A 23,275-nucleotide genomic window follows, 5' to 3' on the forward strand; every position below is an offset into this window, starting at 1 on the left:
CACAAAACAGCATATCCTGTTTGTAAAACTAAGACATGTCCCCAAGGCAGTGATTCCACAAGTGAAGTTTGTGACAGATCTAAGTTAAGCTTCTTGCAGTACTTTGTCCCCTCCAGCCATTCATGCCCACCTCTGCACTCCCCATTCCCAGCCCAAGTGTTTGAGAAGTTAGTCAAGACTCAACAGGCTGAAGAAAAAAACCCCATGATTTGCAGGGGCTCCATTTTAAGTGACTTTTATATCAACAGAGCACTGGAATTAGCAACTAGAGGAAAAGCTCAAGTGGTCCCTGTACTACAAGACAATGAAGCCTTAATTAAGAGTTACGTGCTCAATGTACTACAATGCTGCAGTTGGGGCAGCAACTTAAGTGACATTCCTGCATCTCATGGCTTTCTCTACACAAAACCAGGTGTAATAATATACACCATTCTACAAAGGTCCAATTTAGATGACCTATAAAAACAACAGAACACATACATAAGCAGAATGAACTTGCTTCCTTCTATCCCAGCTCTGATGTACTAAGAAATTTTTTTCCTTCCTTTCCAATCTTCTTCCTTGTCCTCCAAATTCAACTTTAGGATAGAAACTGGAAAACATGTTTGATGTTCAAAGATGACCATCCATCAGTGTAGTGCAATAAAATCTCAAATACCCTATGAATCCGTTTGAGCAGGAATTACAATATAATATAAATCTCTTAAGAGAGAATCGTAGTTGCTTTTTAACTCCCACAATCAGCAGCTGTCATTTTGCTTTCTTTTCATTTACAGGCCTGAAGAAGCAGTAACACTTGTTTCGTAATTGGTACCTGAAACTGCAGAAAGGATCGTGCTTCCTCCACAAGTTTAAGACAAAGACCTCTTGTAATCCTCAAAGTCCACAAGACAATGTCTGTGTTAATGTTCTTAGTAAAATGTATTAGCTCAGTACAGAAAAAGAGTTCCTTTCTCCATCACAGACTAGAAAGGTAACCCCTTAAATCAATTAAAGTTGACCTCCCAGTAACAATAGGAAAGTTGTGCTGTAGATACTGAAATACTAGAGAATTCTGTGCTCCAGTTCAGCTGTCCCTTCTTCATTTAAAATACACAGCTACGTATTTTCCAGCGTCTTGCATTCACTGCTGTGTACTTGTAATGAGATCAGGAGACACTCCATTAACTTTTATATTTTTGCGTGTCAAACACTGGGACAAAACTCTGGAAAATCCCATTTCTTTTCAGAAAAACTAGAAAAAAAATATTCTGACCTATCATGAACTAAAGATCTCCAGAAGGGGCTCTTATTTTAGATACCACAAAACATTAAACTGAAAATGGAATTCTTAATAACCATTACTTATTTGCTGTCATATATATAGGGGGAATTTCATGCTTTGTAACTCAAATGAGTTTTACTCATCATTTTAGAAAGTCTGCTTAGATGAAAAGACCCCACCCAACCACCACTCAAAAACCCCAACAAAGTGTATTACTTCAAGTAGAAAAGTCTTTAAGAGCTTGGTTATTTCAGGATGATATAAACATTTAATCTGAAGTTTGCTGAACACGCCTCAACTACCTTTTCACTAGATTTTTTGTAGCTGTTGAAGAAAGGGTTAAAACCAGGACATTTTCAAATCTAGACACTAAGTGTAATGAGATCAGAATAATAAGATTACCATAATCTGCCTCACACACATAGCTAGGATCAGCCCTAATCTCTTCATTTTGAGACAGATGGCAAAAGCATGAAATCAGAGATAACGGGAGGCCAATTTCCTAGAATAGGCAGTTTTTCAAGGTTCACCATAGCTGTAAGTCAATATTTTTCTAGATTTGTACCTATTTAACCAATTTGAACATAACAGATGGGAAGGAAGAACCAGGCATCTCCAAATCCATACCATAAACAGTAAGAAAAAGTAATACATCAATGTAATTTTAATATGTTGCAGAATATTAAAAGACTAAGAGACTAATTTATGGAGCCAATACCATTCCCAGATGCTTTAAACTGGAAAGACAGTGAGTAACAACCAATTATGTGAAAAACAAAGATCTCAAAACCGCTCATGACTAGAGACTGCTTATTGATTTTTACTATAAGGTGGATAAACACTGTTAAGATAGCAATTTGCATCTGCAGCCAGTTTGACACAAAGCAGCTGCAGGAAGGGACAGTTTTAATCTTGGTTTAAAACAGCATATAAAAGAGATGCAGCATGGAATGACCCCGTAACTCTTCTATTCTGCAGGATATGAATATTGGCAGGGGGAGAGGGGAAGCATGAAATAGCCTCAGATATATAAGATAGCTGAGAGTGATTATGGTGGCCAGTATCCTACCTCAGTGGAACCGGGCCAAGAAACAGCAATAGGGAAACTTAAAGAAAAGAAAGAAAAGCATGCTGTCATTTAGCACTAAATGGGATCAGGAAGATTCCTTGAGATTAAATAACACTGTTAAGGGGAACAGGCAAACAAGAAATCATCTAAGGCATTAAAAGCAGACTGCAAGATAAATGGAAAATTATTTTTCAAGCCGCTAACAGCTCCTAACTTTTTCAAGAAAAAAGCCCTACCCTGTAGGTCAGCAAAAGCCTCAGGCTCTCTAAATCAAAGTCTGCAACATGAGACCTTTGAGGTTTGATGTGACATTTAGCAGTATTGTAAGCTAGCTTTGCAAAAACCTGAAAAAGGCAAAAAAAAAAAAACCAAACCAAAACCAAACAAGCAAAAAACACCCCGCACACCACAAGATCCAATCTTATACCAAGGAGGTTCACCTGTCAGTTCCAACTAATTACTCCTGTAACTCCTAGAGCACATTAGCAGTTTGCACACATCTCCTCTTAGCCAATAATTTTACAACACGTCTTAATTTAGCCCACAAAAATCCTGTTCACACTCTCACAGCCCTAACGATTTTGTAACACAGTATATAGATGTAGCCACAATTAAGAATTTGGTTGGTATACAGACAAAGCTCTTTCTATTGCCTTAACCCTGCTTGTACATATGCATAACTTGCTGCCTCACCTCTTACCTGTGCATTCAAAATATTAAGTTTAACTCTCCTTTGTGGGGAAGACACACAGATCTGCAAAAAGTACTTATCACCCATTTCATTTTGGGATGGTTCCTGAGGAAAACTGGAAGAGGAGATCTGATCACATCGGTTCTGCAGGGCTGGTCAGACAATCTTGTCCCCATGAAAGAAACGGCAAAACCAATGCTAGAATAACTTTAGCCTCCTGGCAGGTATGATTTTTCGTTATCAGAATCTTAATCCAACTGCATGTGAACAAACCCTTGCTTAAAACAAGACACCTTCATAACTAGATGAACATAAATTCAGTTGTACATCGGCATTGACTAAAATAAAGATAAATTAGTGAAGCTTATCTTTCCCTGTACAAATCAAGGCAATTTCAGTGCACACCAACTAACATTTTGGCTTCACATGACCTAAGAGCTCAGTTTTCCACATTATAAAAAACACCATTTAAGGCACCTAAAATACCGATTTACCACTAAGGATCTGCAGCTGTTTTCATCAGAGATTTGTCAGCCGCGAAGTGACAGGTTTTGGTAGCGTGGTTTTGATTGATATAGTTTATATAATCTGGTTTTACTGACTTATGTCTAGCAACATCTTGAACCGGAGAGGAAACATACAGGTACTTGGTCTGGCTGATCTTCAGAGAGTGAGAATATTTAAGAGAGACAGGAACTCTTGTTTCCCAGTAGCTGCAATGCTCCTCAGACTTCCTCTCTAGCGGGACGTGCACACACAAGAGGAAGACACTTGCAAATGGTGTCTGATCAGAACGCTGAATATGGTCTGACTCATTCCTGTCACATTTGCATAATGCAAAGCACACTGAGAGACCCTGCAAACCTTTATGAGAGCACAAATGTATGTATCAAACTATGCAAACTGAAGGCAGTTTGCACAATCAGCTCTAGAACATTATACCCACTTAAAAACATGTCACAGAATGTCTCCAATTGCATGAACCAGAACCAAACAAGAAGATATGAGATGCAGCTTTACTATACAACATTAAATTAGCACCAGTGATTTTCCTGCCCACATAAGACTGAATGAGGGAGAAAGAAAGGATAATAAAGAGGCCCTTTAATGGAAAAAGATTTTTAGAGGACTTGCTTTTAGAAGCATGTGATGGCACATTGTCATTTTCTGGCACCCACGTTTCAACAGACAGGCACAGTTCCCAGCAGGTCATCAGCCACACTTCAAAAAACATCAAACAAAAAACACCCAGCCTGGGTGGTTTAAAAAAAACACCAACACAAAACAAAATAACACCACCACCACCAAGTAACCAGAATTATGCTGGTGTTGCACTAACAACCTGAAGTTCAAAGACTGTTCAAACAGTCCCTTCTTACAGACAGTTCAAGCCACCACTGGAGGTTGTTACGAGATACAACAGAGCTTTCACCCAGCAACTTTGGTCATTTCCACCTGGTCAGATTCTGCAAAGAGAAAAAGATTTCAAGTAACAGATGTACTGAAAGCCCCTTGTGAGCCAAAGACATCAGGTGCACTCCAAATTCAAACTTGTAGGCTTGCAGGAAGCAAAGTTAAGTTCCAAAAAATACAGTCAACAAGGCAAAGATGTTAGATTTTAAAAAAGTACCCAGAAAAAAAATGGATTTCAGTGGATTTTGCAGCTAAATAACCTCTGTGAAAACACATTCAATCACAACTCTGCTTCACAGGTTGTTTTGAGAAATGTTTCTAACAATTTTAAAAGCCAGTAAAAACAAATTGCACCAACTGGTTATGCTCAGTTATCTTTCTAAATCCACAAAGTGCCCAAAACAACTTGTTTCAGATACAAACCCTTCATTTCTTTTCCATGTTTCCTTGGCTCTTTGACGATGAGGGGATACAACTTGTATGTCAATATTCTTAACAGTGTATCTTCAGTCATTTTATTAGGAAGACTTGGGCAATACACTTCTCCACAATCAGTCCCAGCTCTTACACAACTGCCAAATACACCAGCCTTTTCTGCACAAAGCTTTTTCAGTGCCTTCACAGCAACTCATGCCTTTAACATATGTAAACCTCAATAGGGAAAACGCACCAAACTATAAAAACAGAAAGCAGGGTTGGTGTACTAATGTTTCATGTTGATCTTGAATTCATGATAATTTTAAGAAGAAATGTACAATTGTTTTCAGTCTACTATGGAATAATGAACTATTATATCCCAGAAATCTTCTAATGACATTTAAGTTTAGCCTATTTTTGGGTCACAACAGGCCTTAGTTAAAAGTGTTGATTCATTCCAACACTAATCCTTTTTTCTTTCTTCATCCAGACTCATCATCACATTATGGCTCAATTTCTGAAGAACCAGAATGAAACACACAGAATTCTGTACTCACAAGGTTGGAACAACAAAATTCAGAATTACAATGGCCTCAATTTAACCATAACAAGCCAACAATTTATGGCAAAATAGGAAAGATTAGCCTTTCAAAAAGAAAACAAAAACACACACCCTGCCAGAGCCTGTAAAAATATGCACTCCTAGGTAGACTGAAAAAAGAACATGCTTTGATAACTAATGACAGAGTGAAGAGTTGGAGAGAAGGATGTCTGAACTATAAACAAGGAATTAGATGTTGAAGAATAAGGATCATTCCTTTAAAACAAGGAAAGCTATTAGAACTAAATGGCCAACATTAACCCCAAAAAGAACCCCATAGGGAATGCCATTATGAATGGCAAAAAGCAGAAAGATAACAATAACCTCCTCTTTTGAAAAAGAAGAAGGAAAGATGACCACCATACAGTAAGGACTACATGCATGCCAGAGAGCTGCCTGATGGTCTGTTAACATATACTCATTCCAGTGTAAAAACAATGTTCCTAGTCTGACAAACTGGAAAAGTGCAAGGCCCGAGAACTCCAAACCAAGTTTGATTTGCATTCTACATCAGAAAACGCCCAAAACCACTGTTGTGGGGGATTACTGAAAGTAAACTTCTGAATTACACACTGTAGGGGAGGGGAGAGGGGAAAGCGAGTAGCATGTAAAAAAAAAAAAAGGGGGGGGGGAGGCAGTGTCTGTATGTCAAAGTGATGCTTTAAAGAAATTCCCCTTACATTATGAAGTTCCTCTTTTACTTCAGAGCTAACACAATCGCATTAGTTCATGGTCAATTCCCTCCATAAAAGGAAATGAAAACATTTAAATAGAACTTGCTCACACCAAGTTCGAGTGGGAGAACTTTGCATATTCAAGAGACTGAGCCTACAACAGTCATTGTAGCCCACTATCACATGGATTGGGAAAAGAAACACCTGTTCAAAGTTACTCAGGATTAGGAAGAAAAACAGTATACTAATACAGGAATAATTTTTTAAATTTAAAAAGATGTGCTACCTACAATATCTCAGAGGAACAGAGAAATATAAAACTGATAAATACTGATACATGCTTTTTTCCTTTCCTTTTTTTCCCCCCCTTTTTTTTTTCCCAACGCAACATATTATTAGAAACACCAGCAATCTCTACAAGAAAGTCTATTGCTGCTTTCTTGGCTTACAGGCAAAACCGAAAAAAATCAAAGAATCTCCTTACATGAATAATGCAGAAATGCAGATAGTGAATGCCAAAAGCAGCAACTTGCTCCAGAATCCTAAAGTCAAGACAGCTGAGGCACCAAATTCTTTACAGAAAAGATCAGAGATAACTAAAACCATCTCCTAATTAGTGTCTCAAATTAGAAGAAATGTTCCAGGTCAAGAACAAATTAAAACAAGAATAGAACTCGTTATGGCTCCATTGTAATAACCTGGAAGGGATATCATAATGCAGGTCACCGACACCCTAGGGTATATTATTTGACCACAGACTAATTTTAAGCTCCCAAGTACATTATAGTAGCACAATATCTCCATTGTAAGTCTCAGTAAAAGCTAAGGCACTAAAACTCTCCCTTACCCAGAGATTCCAATCAGGAGATCAATGCCTTGGCCACAAAAAACTCCCCCCAGGGCCCTGACAAAGGGTCAATCATTCCTACAAAAAAAAAAAAAAAAAAAAAAAAAAAAAAAAAAAGGATTTTTAGACCATGCGTTAGCATGAACGCATTCAAAAGCTTTCGCAAAAGTGGAGTTCTGGAAAGATCTCAGTATGTGGAAGCCTTCTCACAAATGTACTCACAAACCAGGATCAGGCCTTATCTAAAGATATTACATACATAACTTGTACCATGACAGATGCCAGTTGGTCCCAGCTGGTTTGCAGCAATATTGCTAGTACGCAGACATAAAACCTCCCTTGAAATACAGCTATCCAATTAAGTTGACTTTCAAGCAGCTGTTTGGAAGCTGGGCTCTTCTGGCAAAGCTATAAAAGCAAAAAGCAGTCTTCACCTCAGACCTTCATTTAATCAGTGGCAAGAGAGAACAAAAAAAATGTAACTCCATATAGAAGACAGATGAATCACTAATTGAGATAAACTAGAATATCTGCAAGGCCAAGACTCAGGCTTTTCTAGGTTTTACGTGGGTTGCTTCATTTAAAAAAAACAACTCCTGCTTTTGGCTACTTATCTCCACAAACGTACTCAACAACAGAGGACACCCCCCTTCCCAGCGGCTTAACAGAAGGTTAACACGGAAACCCAGGGGTCAGTGTCCATAGAGGGAGGCTGTGGGACCCCAGCAGGGGCTGCGCTGTTATGACCGATCCGAGAAGGCGACAGAGGGGTGAAGCGGCAAAGTTTGCCAAGACACTAAGTGTATTCAAACTTTAAAATTCATGAGTTGCACAAGTAACTTTTAATACTAAAAGACCAAGTGATAAATGTCAGATTAAATACAATACACAAAATAACACACATGAGGAAAAACACAACTGAAAACCCCAAAGAACTATAACCATATGAAGCTGTAGGTTCTAAACATATTATTCCTCCTCAGCAAACATTCTGGAATCATGGAGGTGGTAATCTGAAAACAAATTAGAAAAACATTACCTATAATCTATTAAGAAAGAACCAAAACAAGTATTTTGACCTGTAAATCTGTTCTGTGTCAGTCCCTGAATACTTTGAATACCTACATTCAACCCATCTCAAGAAATGTTAAAATGAACTAGAATTTGAGAATGGAACAAGGATAAATCAAAGTATGGAATGTTTTTTACACTATAGATCAGACTTCCACCTTCCTTCTGAGTAAAACAGGTAGAACAGTGGCAAAGACAAAGGGACATTTGCAAATTATTCGGGGGGGGTGGCGCGCACGGGGAAGGTCAATAAAATTCCCAGGGAGCAAGTCTCAAACCAATAAAGGAGTAACTTTTTTCCACACAGTGCATGTTTACATTATGAGAATTTAATGCTATAATGTACAGATTGACTCAAAATGGGTTTAGAAAGATGCATAGGTGTGGCCATCACCAATACAATAGTCCAGGCACAGCCTGCAGCTGAGAAAGTCACTAAAACGTAAGCGACTAAAGGAAGCCAAAACCTTCTACAAGGAGGAAGGTGATGGCCAGTGCTAAATGTCTCACCCAATATAGCCAGCACTCAAGAGGTCCAACTATAGCCCAGTCTTTAACGGGAAATAGTAAAGATATTCAGAGAAGAACAGAGGAACATTATATGTGTAAAGTTTTCTATTACTTTTACTCATTAAGATTGTATGTAATTAACTTCAGGTGGGAACTGCTCCCAGAATGATACGGGACAGTATTTTAACATTATGGAAGGTAGAAGTTCCTTCCGTAGGAAAAAGCCTGAAGCATAATCCATTATAAAGGTATAATAACGTTATCTGTGGTGATGAACAGTGAGTAGGAGAAAGCTGACTAATACCGGGAGTTGGCCACACTGTACAGGGGCCACGTAAAAGGTCAGCTCCAATCTGTCTGTGATAGCGCTAGGAAAGCCTTAAGCACATGCCAGTGACGTTACTTGTTCCCTGCATTAGGACATGAGAGCTAGCTCCACTCATCTGGATGATGCCCCCCTCCCAAATCAGTTTTGGGGACCACAACTGAGGGAAAACAGGTGGTTTTATGAGTTTGATTAGGTATTGCTAGACTTCTCATTTTGGACTGCAATTCTGAGCAAACACAGCTAAATCCTGTTAGACTCAAAGCAAAATAAGAAAATGGTATAATCTTACTTGCTTTGTGAGGACTTTAAACGAGGGACCCTGAAAAGTTCTACAACTACACCCTCGTGGGGTAGTTCAGACACTGCCACAGAATGCTGATCTGCAAGTCACATAAGTCACCCATGGGTAGATTTCAGTAGCTGACCAGACTGTAGAGTCGCTCTTTTGTCAGCCCATTGCCTTATGTTTATAACCAGCTTTTTTGAAAGTTAGAAATAATGATTCTTCTCGGCAAAAAAGTTTTATGGGAAACTTACAATGCAAAGAGCATCAACAGTGTCTCTAATCTTACTGTAGCACCATGCACATGTTTGTAATTGAGAGACAGGTGGAATTAAACACAAGCTTTTCAAGGAAAAGAAAGCTCAAGATAGCTTACAGAAACATCAGAAGCCTCTTTTTACCTATGCTCTTCCTTTTTACACTACCTAAATAAACTTAGTGAAGGTAACAGCTTGCAAGATTTCCAGACATAACAAGCTGTAAAGGAAGGGGTGGAAGCCAGGAAAGCCGGGTCAACTTGTAATCACTTTGGTTATCTCTGTTTTACGCGACCCTGTAAAGAGAGTTGTTAGCTTCGGTCTGGGTAGAGCCACAACAGTCTTCACCTATCCATCCTGGCAGAGAGCAAGTTACACTTTTAACCCAAAAGGCAATTTTCAGGAAAAAAACTGAGGAAAGTATCACTTCCTGCTAAGGACTAAGGAAACATCAAGACAGCTTGATGCTGGAAGAAAGTTTAAGCACCCTGGTACAAACGGTCAGACAAATCCACACATCCATTTTTGACAAACTGTAGTTTCATTAGAGGTAGGGCAGATGCGTTGGTGCAAAATATATTCTAAGAAATAAGGACAGAAGCGAAGGCAAGGAGGAAGCAGAAGCAATTCTGCTTCCTCCTTTCCAGAGGTCAGAAGAAAGCCTGAATTGCCAGCCCATGCTTTATCACTTCCAGCACTAAGGATACATCTTAACACAGTATTCTTCAAGGAGACTCCAAACATTACAGAAACATAAAATTTACCTGTGGAATATATGCACAACAGGTTTTCCTGATATTGCCTGAGCAAAGCACGTTTGTCAAGCTGATGTTTATTTCACCAAAATTCAAAGCACTGTTTGAAGGGAAGGTAGGGAAAAACATTTCAAATGCTAAATTTCACCTTTAGAAGTTTTCATTACACTTGTCTTCATTATGGCTGCCACTTCCTCCTCATTTTCCTTCTTGTATTTGTTTCTTTCCTTCCTCTGCAACTGCAGGACACACTTTGAGCACTTGTTTGCTTCCCCTCAACCCCTACAAAGAATTTGGGAGTTTTCCCTGATGAGTTACGTCCCCAGTAGCAGTAAAGACTAGAGAACAAGACCCAAATTACACAGTAGCTCAGGGAAATCACCTCTTAAGTGTTAGATTTTCTAGAGGAACTAGCAAAGATGCAGACTTCTGCAGCTTAAAATCCTTCCTAGTATTCTGAAAGAAATACTTAAAACGGGAATCTAAGCATAGCTCTTTCCAAGCAGACCATAACCTACTGTTAACAGCAGAAAGTAAAAGCCAGATCAAATGTTTAAAATATCATTTTCATATTTATGCTAAAGAAGTGTAGGTAACAAAAGAATACTCAAAATTTGACTGCACATAAGGATTTATAATGGAAAAACTTACTCAAGCTCAGCAAGAGTTGCAAGAGTTTAAAATTTTGTGCCAATTTCTCACAAACCAGAAGGCTGACTAGCTTAGACCACAAGTCTTCTGCACTAGCAGAGCTGCTATGATTAGTGGAACCTGCTGGCTCATACATAACTCATGAAGAATTCCCCCCCTTCCTCCCAAGGGAAACAATTTTGCATAACAGCAGCACTTTTATTTTTTCCTCCACATGTAAACCTGTAGAGTTTTAGTACAAGTTAGAGCAAGAAGTACACTGGCTCAATGCAGAAAGCATGAATTCCAGAGACAAATTATTTAAATAAGAGGTTTTAGAGACTACACAGTATAATTACAGTTCAGCTGAACTGAAAAAAAGGCTTTCTGCTCTCTGCATGAGGTCCAGCTGCAGTAGAGCCAACACACAGCTCACGACAAAGCGTGCATGCTGACATGAATGCATGCAAAGAAGCTAAATTCAGCAGGTACAAACAGAATAAATTTACTCTGTTTTCTCTTTCTATATTTTATTTATAAAGGTCAGTAATGTTTGAACATCACAATTATAAATTACTCTACAGAGGCTGACAATCTACTTCCTAGACAAAAATAGCTGTCCTAACTTTCACCTTATTCCAGTCACCATGCTGACCTGTCCCCATGGGATCAAAAAAAACCCTGATTTGATGAATCTTCAATAACAGGACCGTCTACTTGTTTTCACAACCTCGAACAATTGGAGACAATAGGATTCAAGATCAGGTACAGAAACTCAAGTGAGCAAACATTCCTTGAGGGGGAAAAAAGCCTTTTAGGCTCTTCAAGACATTTAAGACATTTTTTTACATGGGCTTTTATTTAGTATCCATAGAAAAACGCTATTCTTTTACTAAAGAGAGAAATACAGGCTGAAGAAAATTATGAACACAACCATTTAAAATGCAAATTTCAGATGCATCTAGTAACTAATCAGGAAGTATTGTAGAGTAGCATCTGGGTTTCAGGAATATAATAAATAGCCTAAAAATAATTATCATGAGCAGTTTTGGAGACTGCCAGTTCACTTTTTGCTCTATTAGAGCTCAGCTGTACAACCCCATGTGTTCAGCACATGTCACCATGAAAAAACACACTCTTAAGTTTGTTAAACCAATTCTCACTTGAGTTGTCAGATGGTGGCACCAATCATGCATATCAGACATGGGAACAAGTTCAGTTCACCGCAGACAGTCTGCTTCACAACCGTTCTTCCACTCCATTTGAACACCTACTCTTATGAGGTGTTACAATATTGACTTCAAAGTTGAAGGCATGTGCCACTCATGAACAGCGCTTTAAATACTTTGCAACAGGGCATGAGCCTAGAATGTGACAAACAAAGTGCAGCCTGAAGCTTGACAGATTGACATGGACAATGCTGCCGTTCCATCTGAGAAAGATACAGATCTTTGAAGGAAATACAGCCTTCCCCACGCTGCAGCTAACGTGGCGCCTCCCTCACCCCCCCAAATCACAGACAGTATTCTCCTACCCTGTTTTCTCTCCCAAGACCCAAAGCATCTAAACCCCACATTTTTACTTCCTTGTGTACGTTCTAGTCACTGATGTTTGCCCAGCTTGGGAGATAACAAGAACTGCCACTGCAGGGCTGAGCAAAGGAAATGACAGAGCAAGAACAGCAGTGGGATCAAGCTGCAGATAAGAACTCGTGTATTAAACTACTGCAGTATCAGTTTGCCGATCAGCGTAGAAATGCAGAGGGCATACAAGTCACCTACTCATTTGCATTTTGAATGTAACAGAATTTTCAGAGAAAACTGGAAATTACAGAAATCAAAGGCAGCTTTCCTAACAAAATGCTAAATAAAGCAAGTAAAGTAACAAAACATTGAGACCTACCACCTCTTTTTCACTAGTGACCCAGTGAAATGGATTACTACACAAAAGCTCTGTTTCTAAGTCAATCAGAGGAAGAGTAAATGCATTTCCCTGGTCATTTTTCTACTTGAACGTTACATTCACAAGTCACAGCTTCATCTCTCCAGCTGGCACCTATCCCACCAGCACTGAAAGAAGGGAGTGAGGGCAGCAGGGAAGAAGGGAAATAGGCTTATCTGTTGCCAGCATCTTGCTAATTAAGACCTCCAGAGTACCTAGCTTGGGCACCCTGAACTAAGCACGGGGTAGGTATTCATTCAGAGTCCTGTCTAAGTTTTGTGAATCATGTTGAATCCCATAATGTGGTTATCGTTACTTCAACTACCTGAAAGTTAGCTTGCATATAGCTACAGAAGATACAGTCCCATCTCTTGACTACATAGTGCAGACATACCCATAAACCTCTGCGCAGAGAGGTGCAGCAGTTCTGCTTACTGCTTTAACGACACTCTGCTGTCACACCTGGAAAGGACATTTTGCAACTCAACACCACAGCCCAGAAGAAATGTGATACTACATACACAGTCACACAGGAAAAACACAAACAAAACTAATCTCAACTAGTTCATGTATGTTTTTTTATAGATATCCTTCGCTGATTCCCATTACATGACTGGCTTTAAATGTGCCTTTTTTTTTTTTTTCCTTTTTGGGGGGGGGTGGGGGGGGTGGATAGGGGTGTGTGTTTGGATGTTTTAAAGTTGTTTGTTGTTATGGTTCTAGAACTAGCTTTGATTTTTCAAACCTTTCAAGATATAAATAAATAACATTATTAAAAATTCAGCAAAAGTTTTGATTTAGAGGTAACCAAGCAAGTTAAGTATAGAAACCTGGCATCATCGGTATAAGAGCCTTAAATTAACACAACAGTTGAGTCTCAGAGCAATTGTGAACATGTCCTAATGTTATCTTTCGTAGTTCTTCCGGTTTAGACTAATATTGTAAAATTCATCAGGTTTTGTAAATTACATTTCCTTTTTGCTCAATGTGAGTTTATGACATTTTTGGTTCCAGTGTTGTTAGGGGACTGATGTTTAATTTTCTTTCGTTTTCAAAGAAATAGAATTAGTTCTGCCCAGCGCATTTTTTCCTGAGGTTTAGGCTTTAGTTATTGATTTCTGGTATATAGCCACTGGCAACTTTAAATCACAAGGGATTTTACCAAGGGGTCATACAGTTCACCGCTTAGGTTAGGCTGAGCTGTACACAGACAAATTGGATTCCTTATCTCCCCTCGCTTAGTTGGATCTTTATTGATTATAGTGAGAAATCAGAAAAGTCTGAATTTCACTACAAACAGGATTCTTTCTCCTCCCCCAGTTAGCAGGGCTCTGCACAGAGACTGGAAAACTATGAATACTATATTTATGACACTCAATCTTTCATACATGCTACTATAAATCATAATCTCTCTTTCTTCCCCCAACCGTGATCAAACTTTTACCATTTTCACTTTAAAAAACCCAACTAAATCAAAGTTAGTCTGTTTAACACCTGAGATGTTCCTCAAAATAACAGATTTTACTGAACTGAAATTCTCAGACATTCCCTCATCATGTAGTTATCATGACAGAAATGTCACTGAACCAAAGAGGAAACATGAAATTTTTGTGTTGGCAGTAAATAAAAACAAAAGCACATCATATTGGTTGCAGTTTGACACGCATGTTGAACAAAGCAGATAAGTAATTTAACAAGCCAAAATTTGATTTGCTGATGTGTCTTTGCTAATGCTTTTCACAAGTCTGTCACACCAGTCCTATCAAAAGCTGGACCTTGCAGAGAAGCTGTAACAATAGCATTTCCACTAAATTGGCAAAAGGCAGCTGGAGCTTCAAATTAGCATAATCTCCCCTCGTTATAACAGAATGGAACACATGTTAAGTCAATATAATAAAATTAGCTGAGCTGACCACACCACTAGCTTTAATCAGTGTCTTGTTTGATATTCATAACTCCAGCAGGCTTCAGGTAGCACACAGCTCATGAGCTAATTTTTCTTTGCTCTCAGTGACAAGTTTAAATAATCATCACAAACAGCTACTAAATAAAAACAAAGACGGCATTTTCAAGGAGGAATGTGTTTACTCTTGCTTGTGAAGACTACTTTACACCTTCAGTCTGGAATATTCCATATTTAGGTCTTCTGCACAGAGACACCTTCAGCAATGCAATCTTGCTCCAAGGAGGTCCAAGCTCTTTAACAAAAACAGAACACGAGTGTTCTCTTTTTGGGGCACACACACCTTGCAGAGGTTAGGTAGTTCCTTCCCACAACACTTCCCCCCGCCATGCCTAGAGAAGTCAGCTAATAAAACACATCCCATCTTCAGATTAGTATCATACTTAAGAGGAACAGTATTTGTGAAGTTCATACCAAAAACACAGGCACTGAATAGTTGGGTAGATTAGAAGAATGCAACCTCTTACAGCAGCAACTCCTTGTAACACTGATCTCCACTGCCAGGATGCCAAATCAACTACCTTTAAAATAACTGTACTTGCCATAAGAGTTTATGAGTCTCTGTAATTTTCTGATGTTTTCTTAGACTGCAATATCGATCACATATTGATGACAAATATCTTCATTCAAGGCTGGAAAATGACGTAAGTGCACCTTTACAAATCAACCCTCCCATAGAACAGAGTTGCCACTCACAGCTAAGTCATGGAATAACATAGGTTGAAAGGGCCTCTGGAAGTCACTCAACCCATCCTCCTGCTGCAAACAAGTCTAATTAGATCAGAATGCTTGGGGACTTGTCTGCGTATCTCCAAGGATGGGGATTCCACAGCTTCCCTGGGGAACCCGTTTTAATACTTGGCCTATTTCACTATAAAGCATGCAGCGCTTGCCATGTGTCCGAATCATTAATTCAGAAAAATGTTTCTCACACACTAAGATCATCAAGACCTCACTGAGTCCACCTCCTTAAAAAAATATGAGGGAAGATGAAGGTGGTGTGTAAGGAAGGGAGAAAAAGGATGAGTGAAGATGATTTCACAGAGGAAAAGTCTTTGCGAGCTGTGAATTTCTGTTCTCTAGTACAGACACCACGACGCAGAAGCCAATGCAGATGAATTCAAAGACAAGGGAGGAGGAAGAAGAGAAGGGAGACCATGCTCCCAATTTTTATCATACTCCTCCCTCTATGCAAAACTGTTTCACTGTATCCAGACACAGAAAAATGGTTTTCATGCAGGAACTGAAAATGCCATCTCAGCATCAACTGTTTGCAAACACTCAATCCTCTTAAAGGCTGACAGAAAGAAAATAAGTCTGGTAGCAAACAATCACATGAACAGAACCTGCCGTGACTGTCAAGTGTACGATCATAGTAGGAAGAAAAATCTTGATTTTGCTGAACGAAAATGTCAGGTGATCAAAATCCTATCAAGGAAATCCTTCCTCTAGCATACAAGGAAGCTGGTTTCTGTGAAACACACAAGCGAAAACCTTCAAATTAAAAACAACAGCCCTCTATTTAAAACACCATCTGAATAATTTTACTCAAAAACTATCTGTAGGTGCCCCTGAATTAATTATGCTGTCAACTACTGGAATTAGGAACTTATTCAGCTCTTCAGAAGATCACTTTCCAGATATGCCCCAACCCTGCAACAGAAGAAGGAAAAAGAGGAAATGGAGCAGTGGTCTGTAGTTTTCAAAAAACCCACAATTCTAACATTCAAGATATTCATGAATATGTTTAGTGCTTCTGTATTAACCATGCAGAAAGGGTTATTAGAGCACCACAGTATTAACTGTACACTTCAGATTAGGTGTAGGAGGAATAGAGAAAAGAAATAATGACGAGATGAGAGAAAGAACGATTTTTTTGTCTCTCCTCTCTCCTTCACCCCCAGCTCCTGCCAAACCACCAGCAAGTATTAGCACACTTTAGGTCTGGATACTTGCCAGATAGCAAAAGGCCAACAAAACCAGAAGCTGCTAGAAATACAATAGTTTTTGGGGACATAAAACCTGACTAACAAATACAGAGACTGGAGTCAACTACTCCCAACTTCAATAAATACAGCAAGTGAAAGGGGAAAAAAAGACTGAAAAATCATCATGGCAACCATCAACTACTCAAAGTGAAAAACAGTAAATCAAAATTTCAAGGAGGAATCGCTTGGTTTTTTTGTTGGGTTTTTTGGTGTTTTTCTTTTTTTTTTTTTTTTTTTTACTTTTTCAAGTAACAGGACAGGCTATCCTCATACCCCTAACAGTATGCCCAGTCACAACAAATTTTTGTGAAGCAAGCACCAGTTGAGAGCTGCAGCACTGTACTGTAACCGGAAGACACAGAAGGACACAGCAACCTTTCCTTTCTCTGGAAAAGGCTTGGCAAGAAGTATTAAGTGTATTTTAAAAGTTTAAAGCAAGTTGTCACTTTGCAGCTCATGAATGGGCAATACCACAAACTGCTATAGAATCACGACATGAAAGGGGATCCAGCGTACTGCCAGCATTATGAAAATCATAGAAGCAGCTTTTACCATATAGTGCCCACAAAAAGAGAAGGCCAAGCACTTTTCCTCTTCACTCAGCTGTTTTACAATTGCAAGCCAAAGGTCAGCTATCTTCACTCATTTTTGGAAACCAGCCATAAGATTACTAACAACCAGCTTAATGGCTACAGTTCAAATCCTATTCAGTCGACTCCCGAATACGTGGGTATGCAGCAGTAATGGCACCATGACATCATAGGCAAGTTATCTGCTGAAATCAGAGGCAGTCAGATAGTGTGCATCTTTGCCTTCTCTCGCCACAAAGAGAAACACAAATTTCCAAGGAGTGGGAATTAAAGCATTAGAGATTTTGTTCTCTCCTTAGTGTGGCCAAGGCATAATGTTTTGCTACAAAACAATCCTTTACTGGCATCATACATGCCATCAAACTAACTTGACTTAACTTGGAGGTCCATCAAGACAGGTGTCTGGTAGCTCTGTTTAAAGTCTTCACTACATGTCAAGTTACATGTACACCTCAGCGTGGGATACTGAAGGAGTGAAGCATGCAGATGCATTCAACATGTTACAAGTTTATTTTTTCTTCCAGATTCATTCAAGGGCAGCGGGATTGACCTGATTAATAAGACTGATCACGTGAGGCCCATGAATGGGATACCCCGAGATTTCTCAGTCATGAGCAAAGTACTAACAAAACAGATCTGGCACTTCTGGTGGAAATAAATTTCCACAACCTGAAACACATTTGAAGTGAACCAGGCTTTCAAAATGACAAAGCACCACAGAAGTTTGTCAGTTTGAGTAAAGTGAAGTGTAACAATTCTAATTGGTTTTGGCTTATTTGTCTGAAAGTTGCCACTTTTAGATAGTGAACCTTATGCTGCACTGAACTCATCTCAATTACATGCAGAAGGATTCCTGAAACTCTTGGAGTTTCCCTAGCCTTAGTGATAAACTTGAGCAATCTACCATTTCCATGACTCAGTTTACTCATCTATGAGGCAAGTATGTAAAATTTGTACGCATTTTCAGAATATGAGCTGAAATGAAAGACGGTTTGAAGAACTGTTAATCAACGCTTTGAGGAAGTGTCAGCCTAGGTTTTGTGTACAGTATGAAAATTCCTCCCTGTATTCCCGGAAAAATACAGTTATTAACGTAGTGTAATGGCATACATACCACCAAGTTTCTATTCTTGTATTCATACAAAATGTGTATATATAGGATGACATTAAGCGGCTAGGACTCAAGAACATCTTACTACCAGCCACTGTGTGCAGTTGTAAGAGTTTTAACACAGACTAAACTTTCAAGAGTCTAAACCCAGTTATTTTTCCTTTAATTCTTAGAGAAGAAAATACTTTTAAACAAATGCAAATTTTACAAGACATTTTTTCATGTACTTCAGCAAACTTCTATACCAAATTAGATGAAAATAATTAAGAATACACTTTAAAATAAACTATATTTAATTATACTTAATTTTTCCTTCCTGTTCAGCATTTTCTACAAGCTGACTTCAGCTGTGCTCTACTTCAAATATACTATAAAAGCTGAGGGTGGCTAGCAGGTAGCCCAAAATTGAAGAATACAGCTCAGGTCAAGAAAAATAAATGCCAGGTTACCACAGAAGACTTCTAAGATTCTGACAGTCTCTAATGTTTAAAGACAGCAAAAGGAAATATTCTGGTAATTTACATAAACACTGGAATTGAGGTGTGCGTGTCTAACGCATTTTTAGGCCAGTTACGGGCCAGGGATGTGTAGGGTATATACAGATGCGATTATAAAGTTAACAATCTCAGAGCAGGATACATTGTTGCAACCTTTACCTGTTGATGGCCACACAGCATTACTGCACTTTTAACAAAGTCACAGTTATGTTACTGAAGTATCAGCTATAGAAACCCACATACTAAGTTTACACATAGAGGTTGTTTTTTCCAACTTATCTTAAAATAGTAGTTAAAATCAAGCCCTTGCCTAGCAAAAATTTTGAGCAGATGAGTAATCCCATTGAGGTCTGCAGGATTTTATTTGTCAGCATACACAAAGTTACAGCCTTACATCTGCAGGACAGGCACCTCTCAAAACAGTTTCTACTCGAAGCATTTTAGAAAGCAGCAGCTTAAAATACTTTAGTATTAAATACATCACACTAGGAAGGTAAAGCACATCTTACACATTTATGGAGAAACACTGAGTGAAACTCCAATAAGACATTCTACAATACAGCTCTTATTACTTGGAAACAACAAAGCTCAGAGCTTCACTATGGCCAAATCACTATGGATTTTTATATTTTACTGCCCTCTTGAAATAAAATTTTTGTCTTGTTCTGTGCATCCAGTTTTTTTAAGTGAAGTTTTAGAAATGCAAATATTTTTCAGATTCCTTTACTACAGCCAAGATGAAGCCTAAAAAGCCTTTGATATATTGAAAGAACCCTCAAACTAAATTCCTGTAATGCACTCCAACATACACTTAGATCTGCACAGATCCATTAAATATTCAGCCACAAGTTTATCACTCGAGTTCATCACAACTGAAGATAAAACTCAGCACCAATATTTGACAGCCTGATGCTAAAAGATTATCTACTGAGAAAATAATCTAATCATTGTTCTTTGATATTGGAATCCTTGGCAGGAGGCAAAGGAAAGGAATACCAAATTGATCTTGATTACTTTCGGGGTTTCCTCTCATAGAAGGGAATTCAGTGTAGAGATTATCTTATACTTCTGCTTATTTGTTAGCATGTTTACAGCAAAGTTTTCAAATATTCCAATCTCACAAGAGACGAACGATGGACTTTGGGACGCATGCTTAACACAGAAGCAAAACAGCCTCTCCTGCTCTTAAAAAGGTCAGGCTGGAATCGAGGAGGTCATGAGGTACCCTGTTAAAAGGAGATGGCGTTCTCTGGGGACTCAAAGAGGGTCGGGTCCGACGGCCAGGAAGAGGCTCAGAGAGAAGCTGAAGAGCCCGGGGCGAGAGAGGGAACTGCCGAGCCCGCTTACCTTAAGGATATCCCCCCGTTTGAAGCTCAGCTCGTCATCCGCGGTGGCTTTGAAGTCGTACTTGGCGATGGCTTCCATGCTGGGGCTGCCGCTCGGCGGTCGGGCGCTGGGAAGGAAGCGCTCCCGAAGCCTCCGGAGGCTCGTCCCGCGGCGGCCCGGCTCAGCCCTGCCGCGGCCCGGCTCCGTCCGAGGCGCCGGCCCCGTCTCTCACATACAGGGAGGCCGGGGGACGATCCGCCCTAGGGGAGGGGGAGGAGGAGGAAGAGACGGGCCATTAGGGGAAGTGGCACGGATCGATGGCCGGGGCCGCGCCCAGGGCCGCTCCCTCCGCCCGGCGCGGCGCGGCCGCCGCTTCCTCCCGCCGCCGCTCGCCCAGGCCCGTCCCGCCCGAGTGACACGGCCCGCGGCCAATGGGCGCCCCGCCGGCCCCGGGGGCGGGAGGAGCCGCCCGCCCCGCCGCAGCCCGCCGGCCCCGCGCCCCGCTGCCCGCGGCGGAGCCGGGCGGAGGCCCCGCGGCGCCGCAGCCCGGGAGGGCACGGCCTCCCGCTCCCGCCCCTGCGGGAAGCCGATCCAGCCGGGCGGACCCCGGGCACCGCACCGGGCGGGTACGGGCGGACGGCAGCGGGGCCGGGCCGCGGGGCGAAGCGCCGGCAGCACCGGCCCTCCCGGCCACAGGCGGCGCGGGGAAGGGGGCGCAGCCCGCCCCGGCGCTCGGGGCTCTCCGCTCCCGCAGCTCCCATCCACGGTTAAGCCAGACGAGGCAGAGGACGCTTCTGCGGGTCCTCTGTAACAGAACTTTCTTGGAATGCTGAGCACAAAGCGTCCGAAAATAGCATTACACTGAGACGAAAGTTTGAGCTCACACTAACATAAAAGCAACCATCCTGAAATTCCAGCATCTCCAGCAGCAGAACACACAAAAAAATACATCTTCCTAAGCACAGCATGAAAATCAGCAAGTTTGCGTATCTTTATGGGCCCAGAGAAGAAACGACATCAGACCTGGCAAGGCATATATAGACACACCAAAACCGCTGAAAAGGCTTAAATCTGGATCTTGGGTTAGAATAGGAAGGATTTAATCCAACTTGATAGCGGAGAAGGTAAGGGATCAGAAAAAAGTCAAGACAGTCTATCAGTTAAAAACCAACACCCCCCTGCGGAACCAGCGGAAAGCTGGTACTTGTCAATAACAATTCAAGAGAGAAGAGATCTGACACACAGCAGCGAACCCACGCACCTGCTAATTCAGTCTCTGCGGTTATGGCCCAGAAAGAGCCCTGCCACATGCAAAGGCAACAGATGGCAAATAGTATTTTCTCATTTTGGAGAAAAACTTGCCTTACATAAATGCAGTTCAGCAATTAACATGCTTATATTCCATGAGCTCCGTGTTTGCCCAGCCTTCGGCTCCCCGTAAAGAATAATGACGCTCGAGGCAAACACCAGAATGGAGATTCCATCACAGGAAACTGGCCGAATGAGAAGAGCTATTTACAGGATTTACCTTGATCAAAAGAAGACCAGCTTAGTGAAGTCCCCACGTGGACAGGGCTCGGGGTTTTCTTTGGTACTCCTACACAGCATTACTGACTGAAACGTCAGTAAGACTGACAAAGCTGTCAACAGCTACGAAGATCACAACTGAACAATCTGTGCTACCACAACCACTGGCAATAAATACACTGGATACAAGCTCTGACCAACACATATCACTAAAACCAAAAAGCATGTCATCTTAGCTACACATTGGTGATTTTAGAACACTTAATTTTAGTGTCAATGCTGATGAAAAAGCATCTGGCTTTCTGATGTCAGTCTTCCACACATGCAAACAACAACAATAACCTTCCTTTGCCAGGAACGTTGAACGTTTTCCCTGTGCCGCCTCTATTGTGTTCAGTTCACCATCTCCTCATCTTTCTAACCCGGCCTCTGTTTTTTTTAACTGATGGTATTTATAAATTTTTCTGCTATTATAGCAATATTCAAGAGCCACGTGAATGATTCCATATGAAGCAATGGAAAATTTGTTCAAGCATACTGTCTACATGTCCTATACCTTTAATGGTAAACATCACCTGTTTCCATTCCTTCTTAAAAATAAATATTACTGGCAGTAACATTTTGGTGTTTCAAACAGCACAATGCTACATTAGAAAATGCATATAATTATATGGGCATGTAAACACCATCAGCTAAGGGAACACTGCTTGAAAACCCTAAGTTCCAAACCTAAGAATGTAAAAGTTGCACAACTTAATATGTTATAGGCTTAAGACACATTTAAAGAAAGAAATTACTGCCAATTGGTAAATGTTCCTGTCTTTGCAGCACACAAGTATTGCTACCCAGTACCGCATTAGTATCTGAGAATTATATATTTTTTCCTACCTGAAGGAGTTAATACACTACTTTCTTTGAGAAACTGATGCAGCATTTCCAAGAACCATACCGGCATTCCCCAAGCTTAGCAATAGTGCAACACTGGGAAATTTTCCAGCACAATTCAAGATGAAAGAGACTCATCACACAATTTTCTTTAAACATACATTCATATTACTACCACCATCGTATATATTGTCAGCGTATAAAGGAGTGATGTTTCTAGGTAACAATACTAACAACAACTGCAGCATAGAACCATCATGACTTTAGGCAAAAGTGTAGCTAAAGTTCAGGCACCGAAGTTACATGTAATTTAGGGAAAGGCTTTGAAAATATTAAACCAAGATACTTACACAGCAAATATCAGAAAAGGTAAACTTAGAACACCAATTCCCTTACCATCACTTAAAAAGCATTTGCTGTTCACTAATCTATTTAATAAGTTCGCATAGACAGTCAGTCACACAATTATTAAAATACAAACAAACCAACTGCAGAACAAGGGGGGGAAAAAAGGCTTACGGGGGAAGGAGCTTGTGCTAGGTCTCTGCCTACTGAGAGCACAGCTGTAGGCATCTGCTTTAGCCAGGCAGTGAAACAGGACGTTGCAAGTACTGTAGCTCCATAATACAAGAAATAA

At 40.3% G+C, this 23,275-nt stretch overlaps 1 protein-coding gene across 3 annotated transcripts in view; it reads right to left on the reverse strand.

Annotated features, from left to right (window-relative positions):
* Positions 1–23,275, reverse strand: part of GRB2 (growth factor receptor bound protein 2) — a 61,871-nt gene that overhangs the window by 27,157 nt on the left and 11,439 nt on the right. For 2 of the 3 annotated variants that reach the window (XM_056323464.1, XM_056323458.1), the window contains one exon: positions 20,248–20,486. The exons of the other annotated variant lie outside the window; for it this stretch is intronic. In XM_056323464.1, coding sequence (XP_056179439.1) covers positions 20,248–20,325 — 78 coding nt within the window. In that variant the 5' untranslated portion in view covers positions 20,326–20,486. The remainder of the gene's footprint in view (positions 1–20,247; positions 20,487–23,275) is intronic. 3 annotated transcript variants of the gene reach the window in all.

This window comes from Falco biarmicus, chromosome 1 (assembly GCF_023638135.1).
Source record: "Falco biarmicus isolate bFalBia1 chromosome 1, bFalBia1.pri, whole genome shotgun sequence".
In the NCBI taxonomy this organism is placed as follows: domain Eukaryota; kingdom Metazoa; phylum Chordata; class Aves; order Falconiformes; family Falconidae; genus Falco; species Falco biarmicus.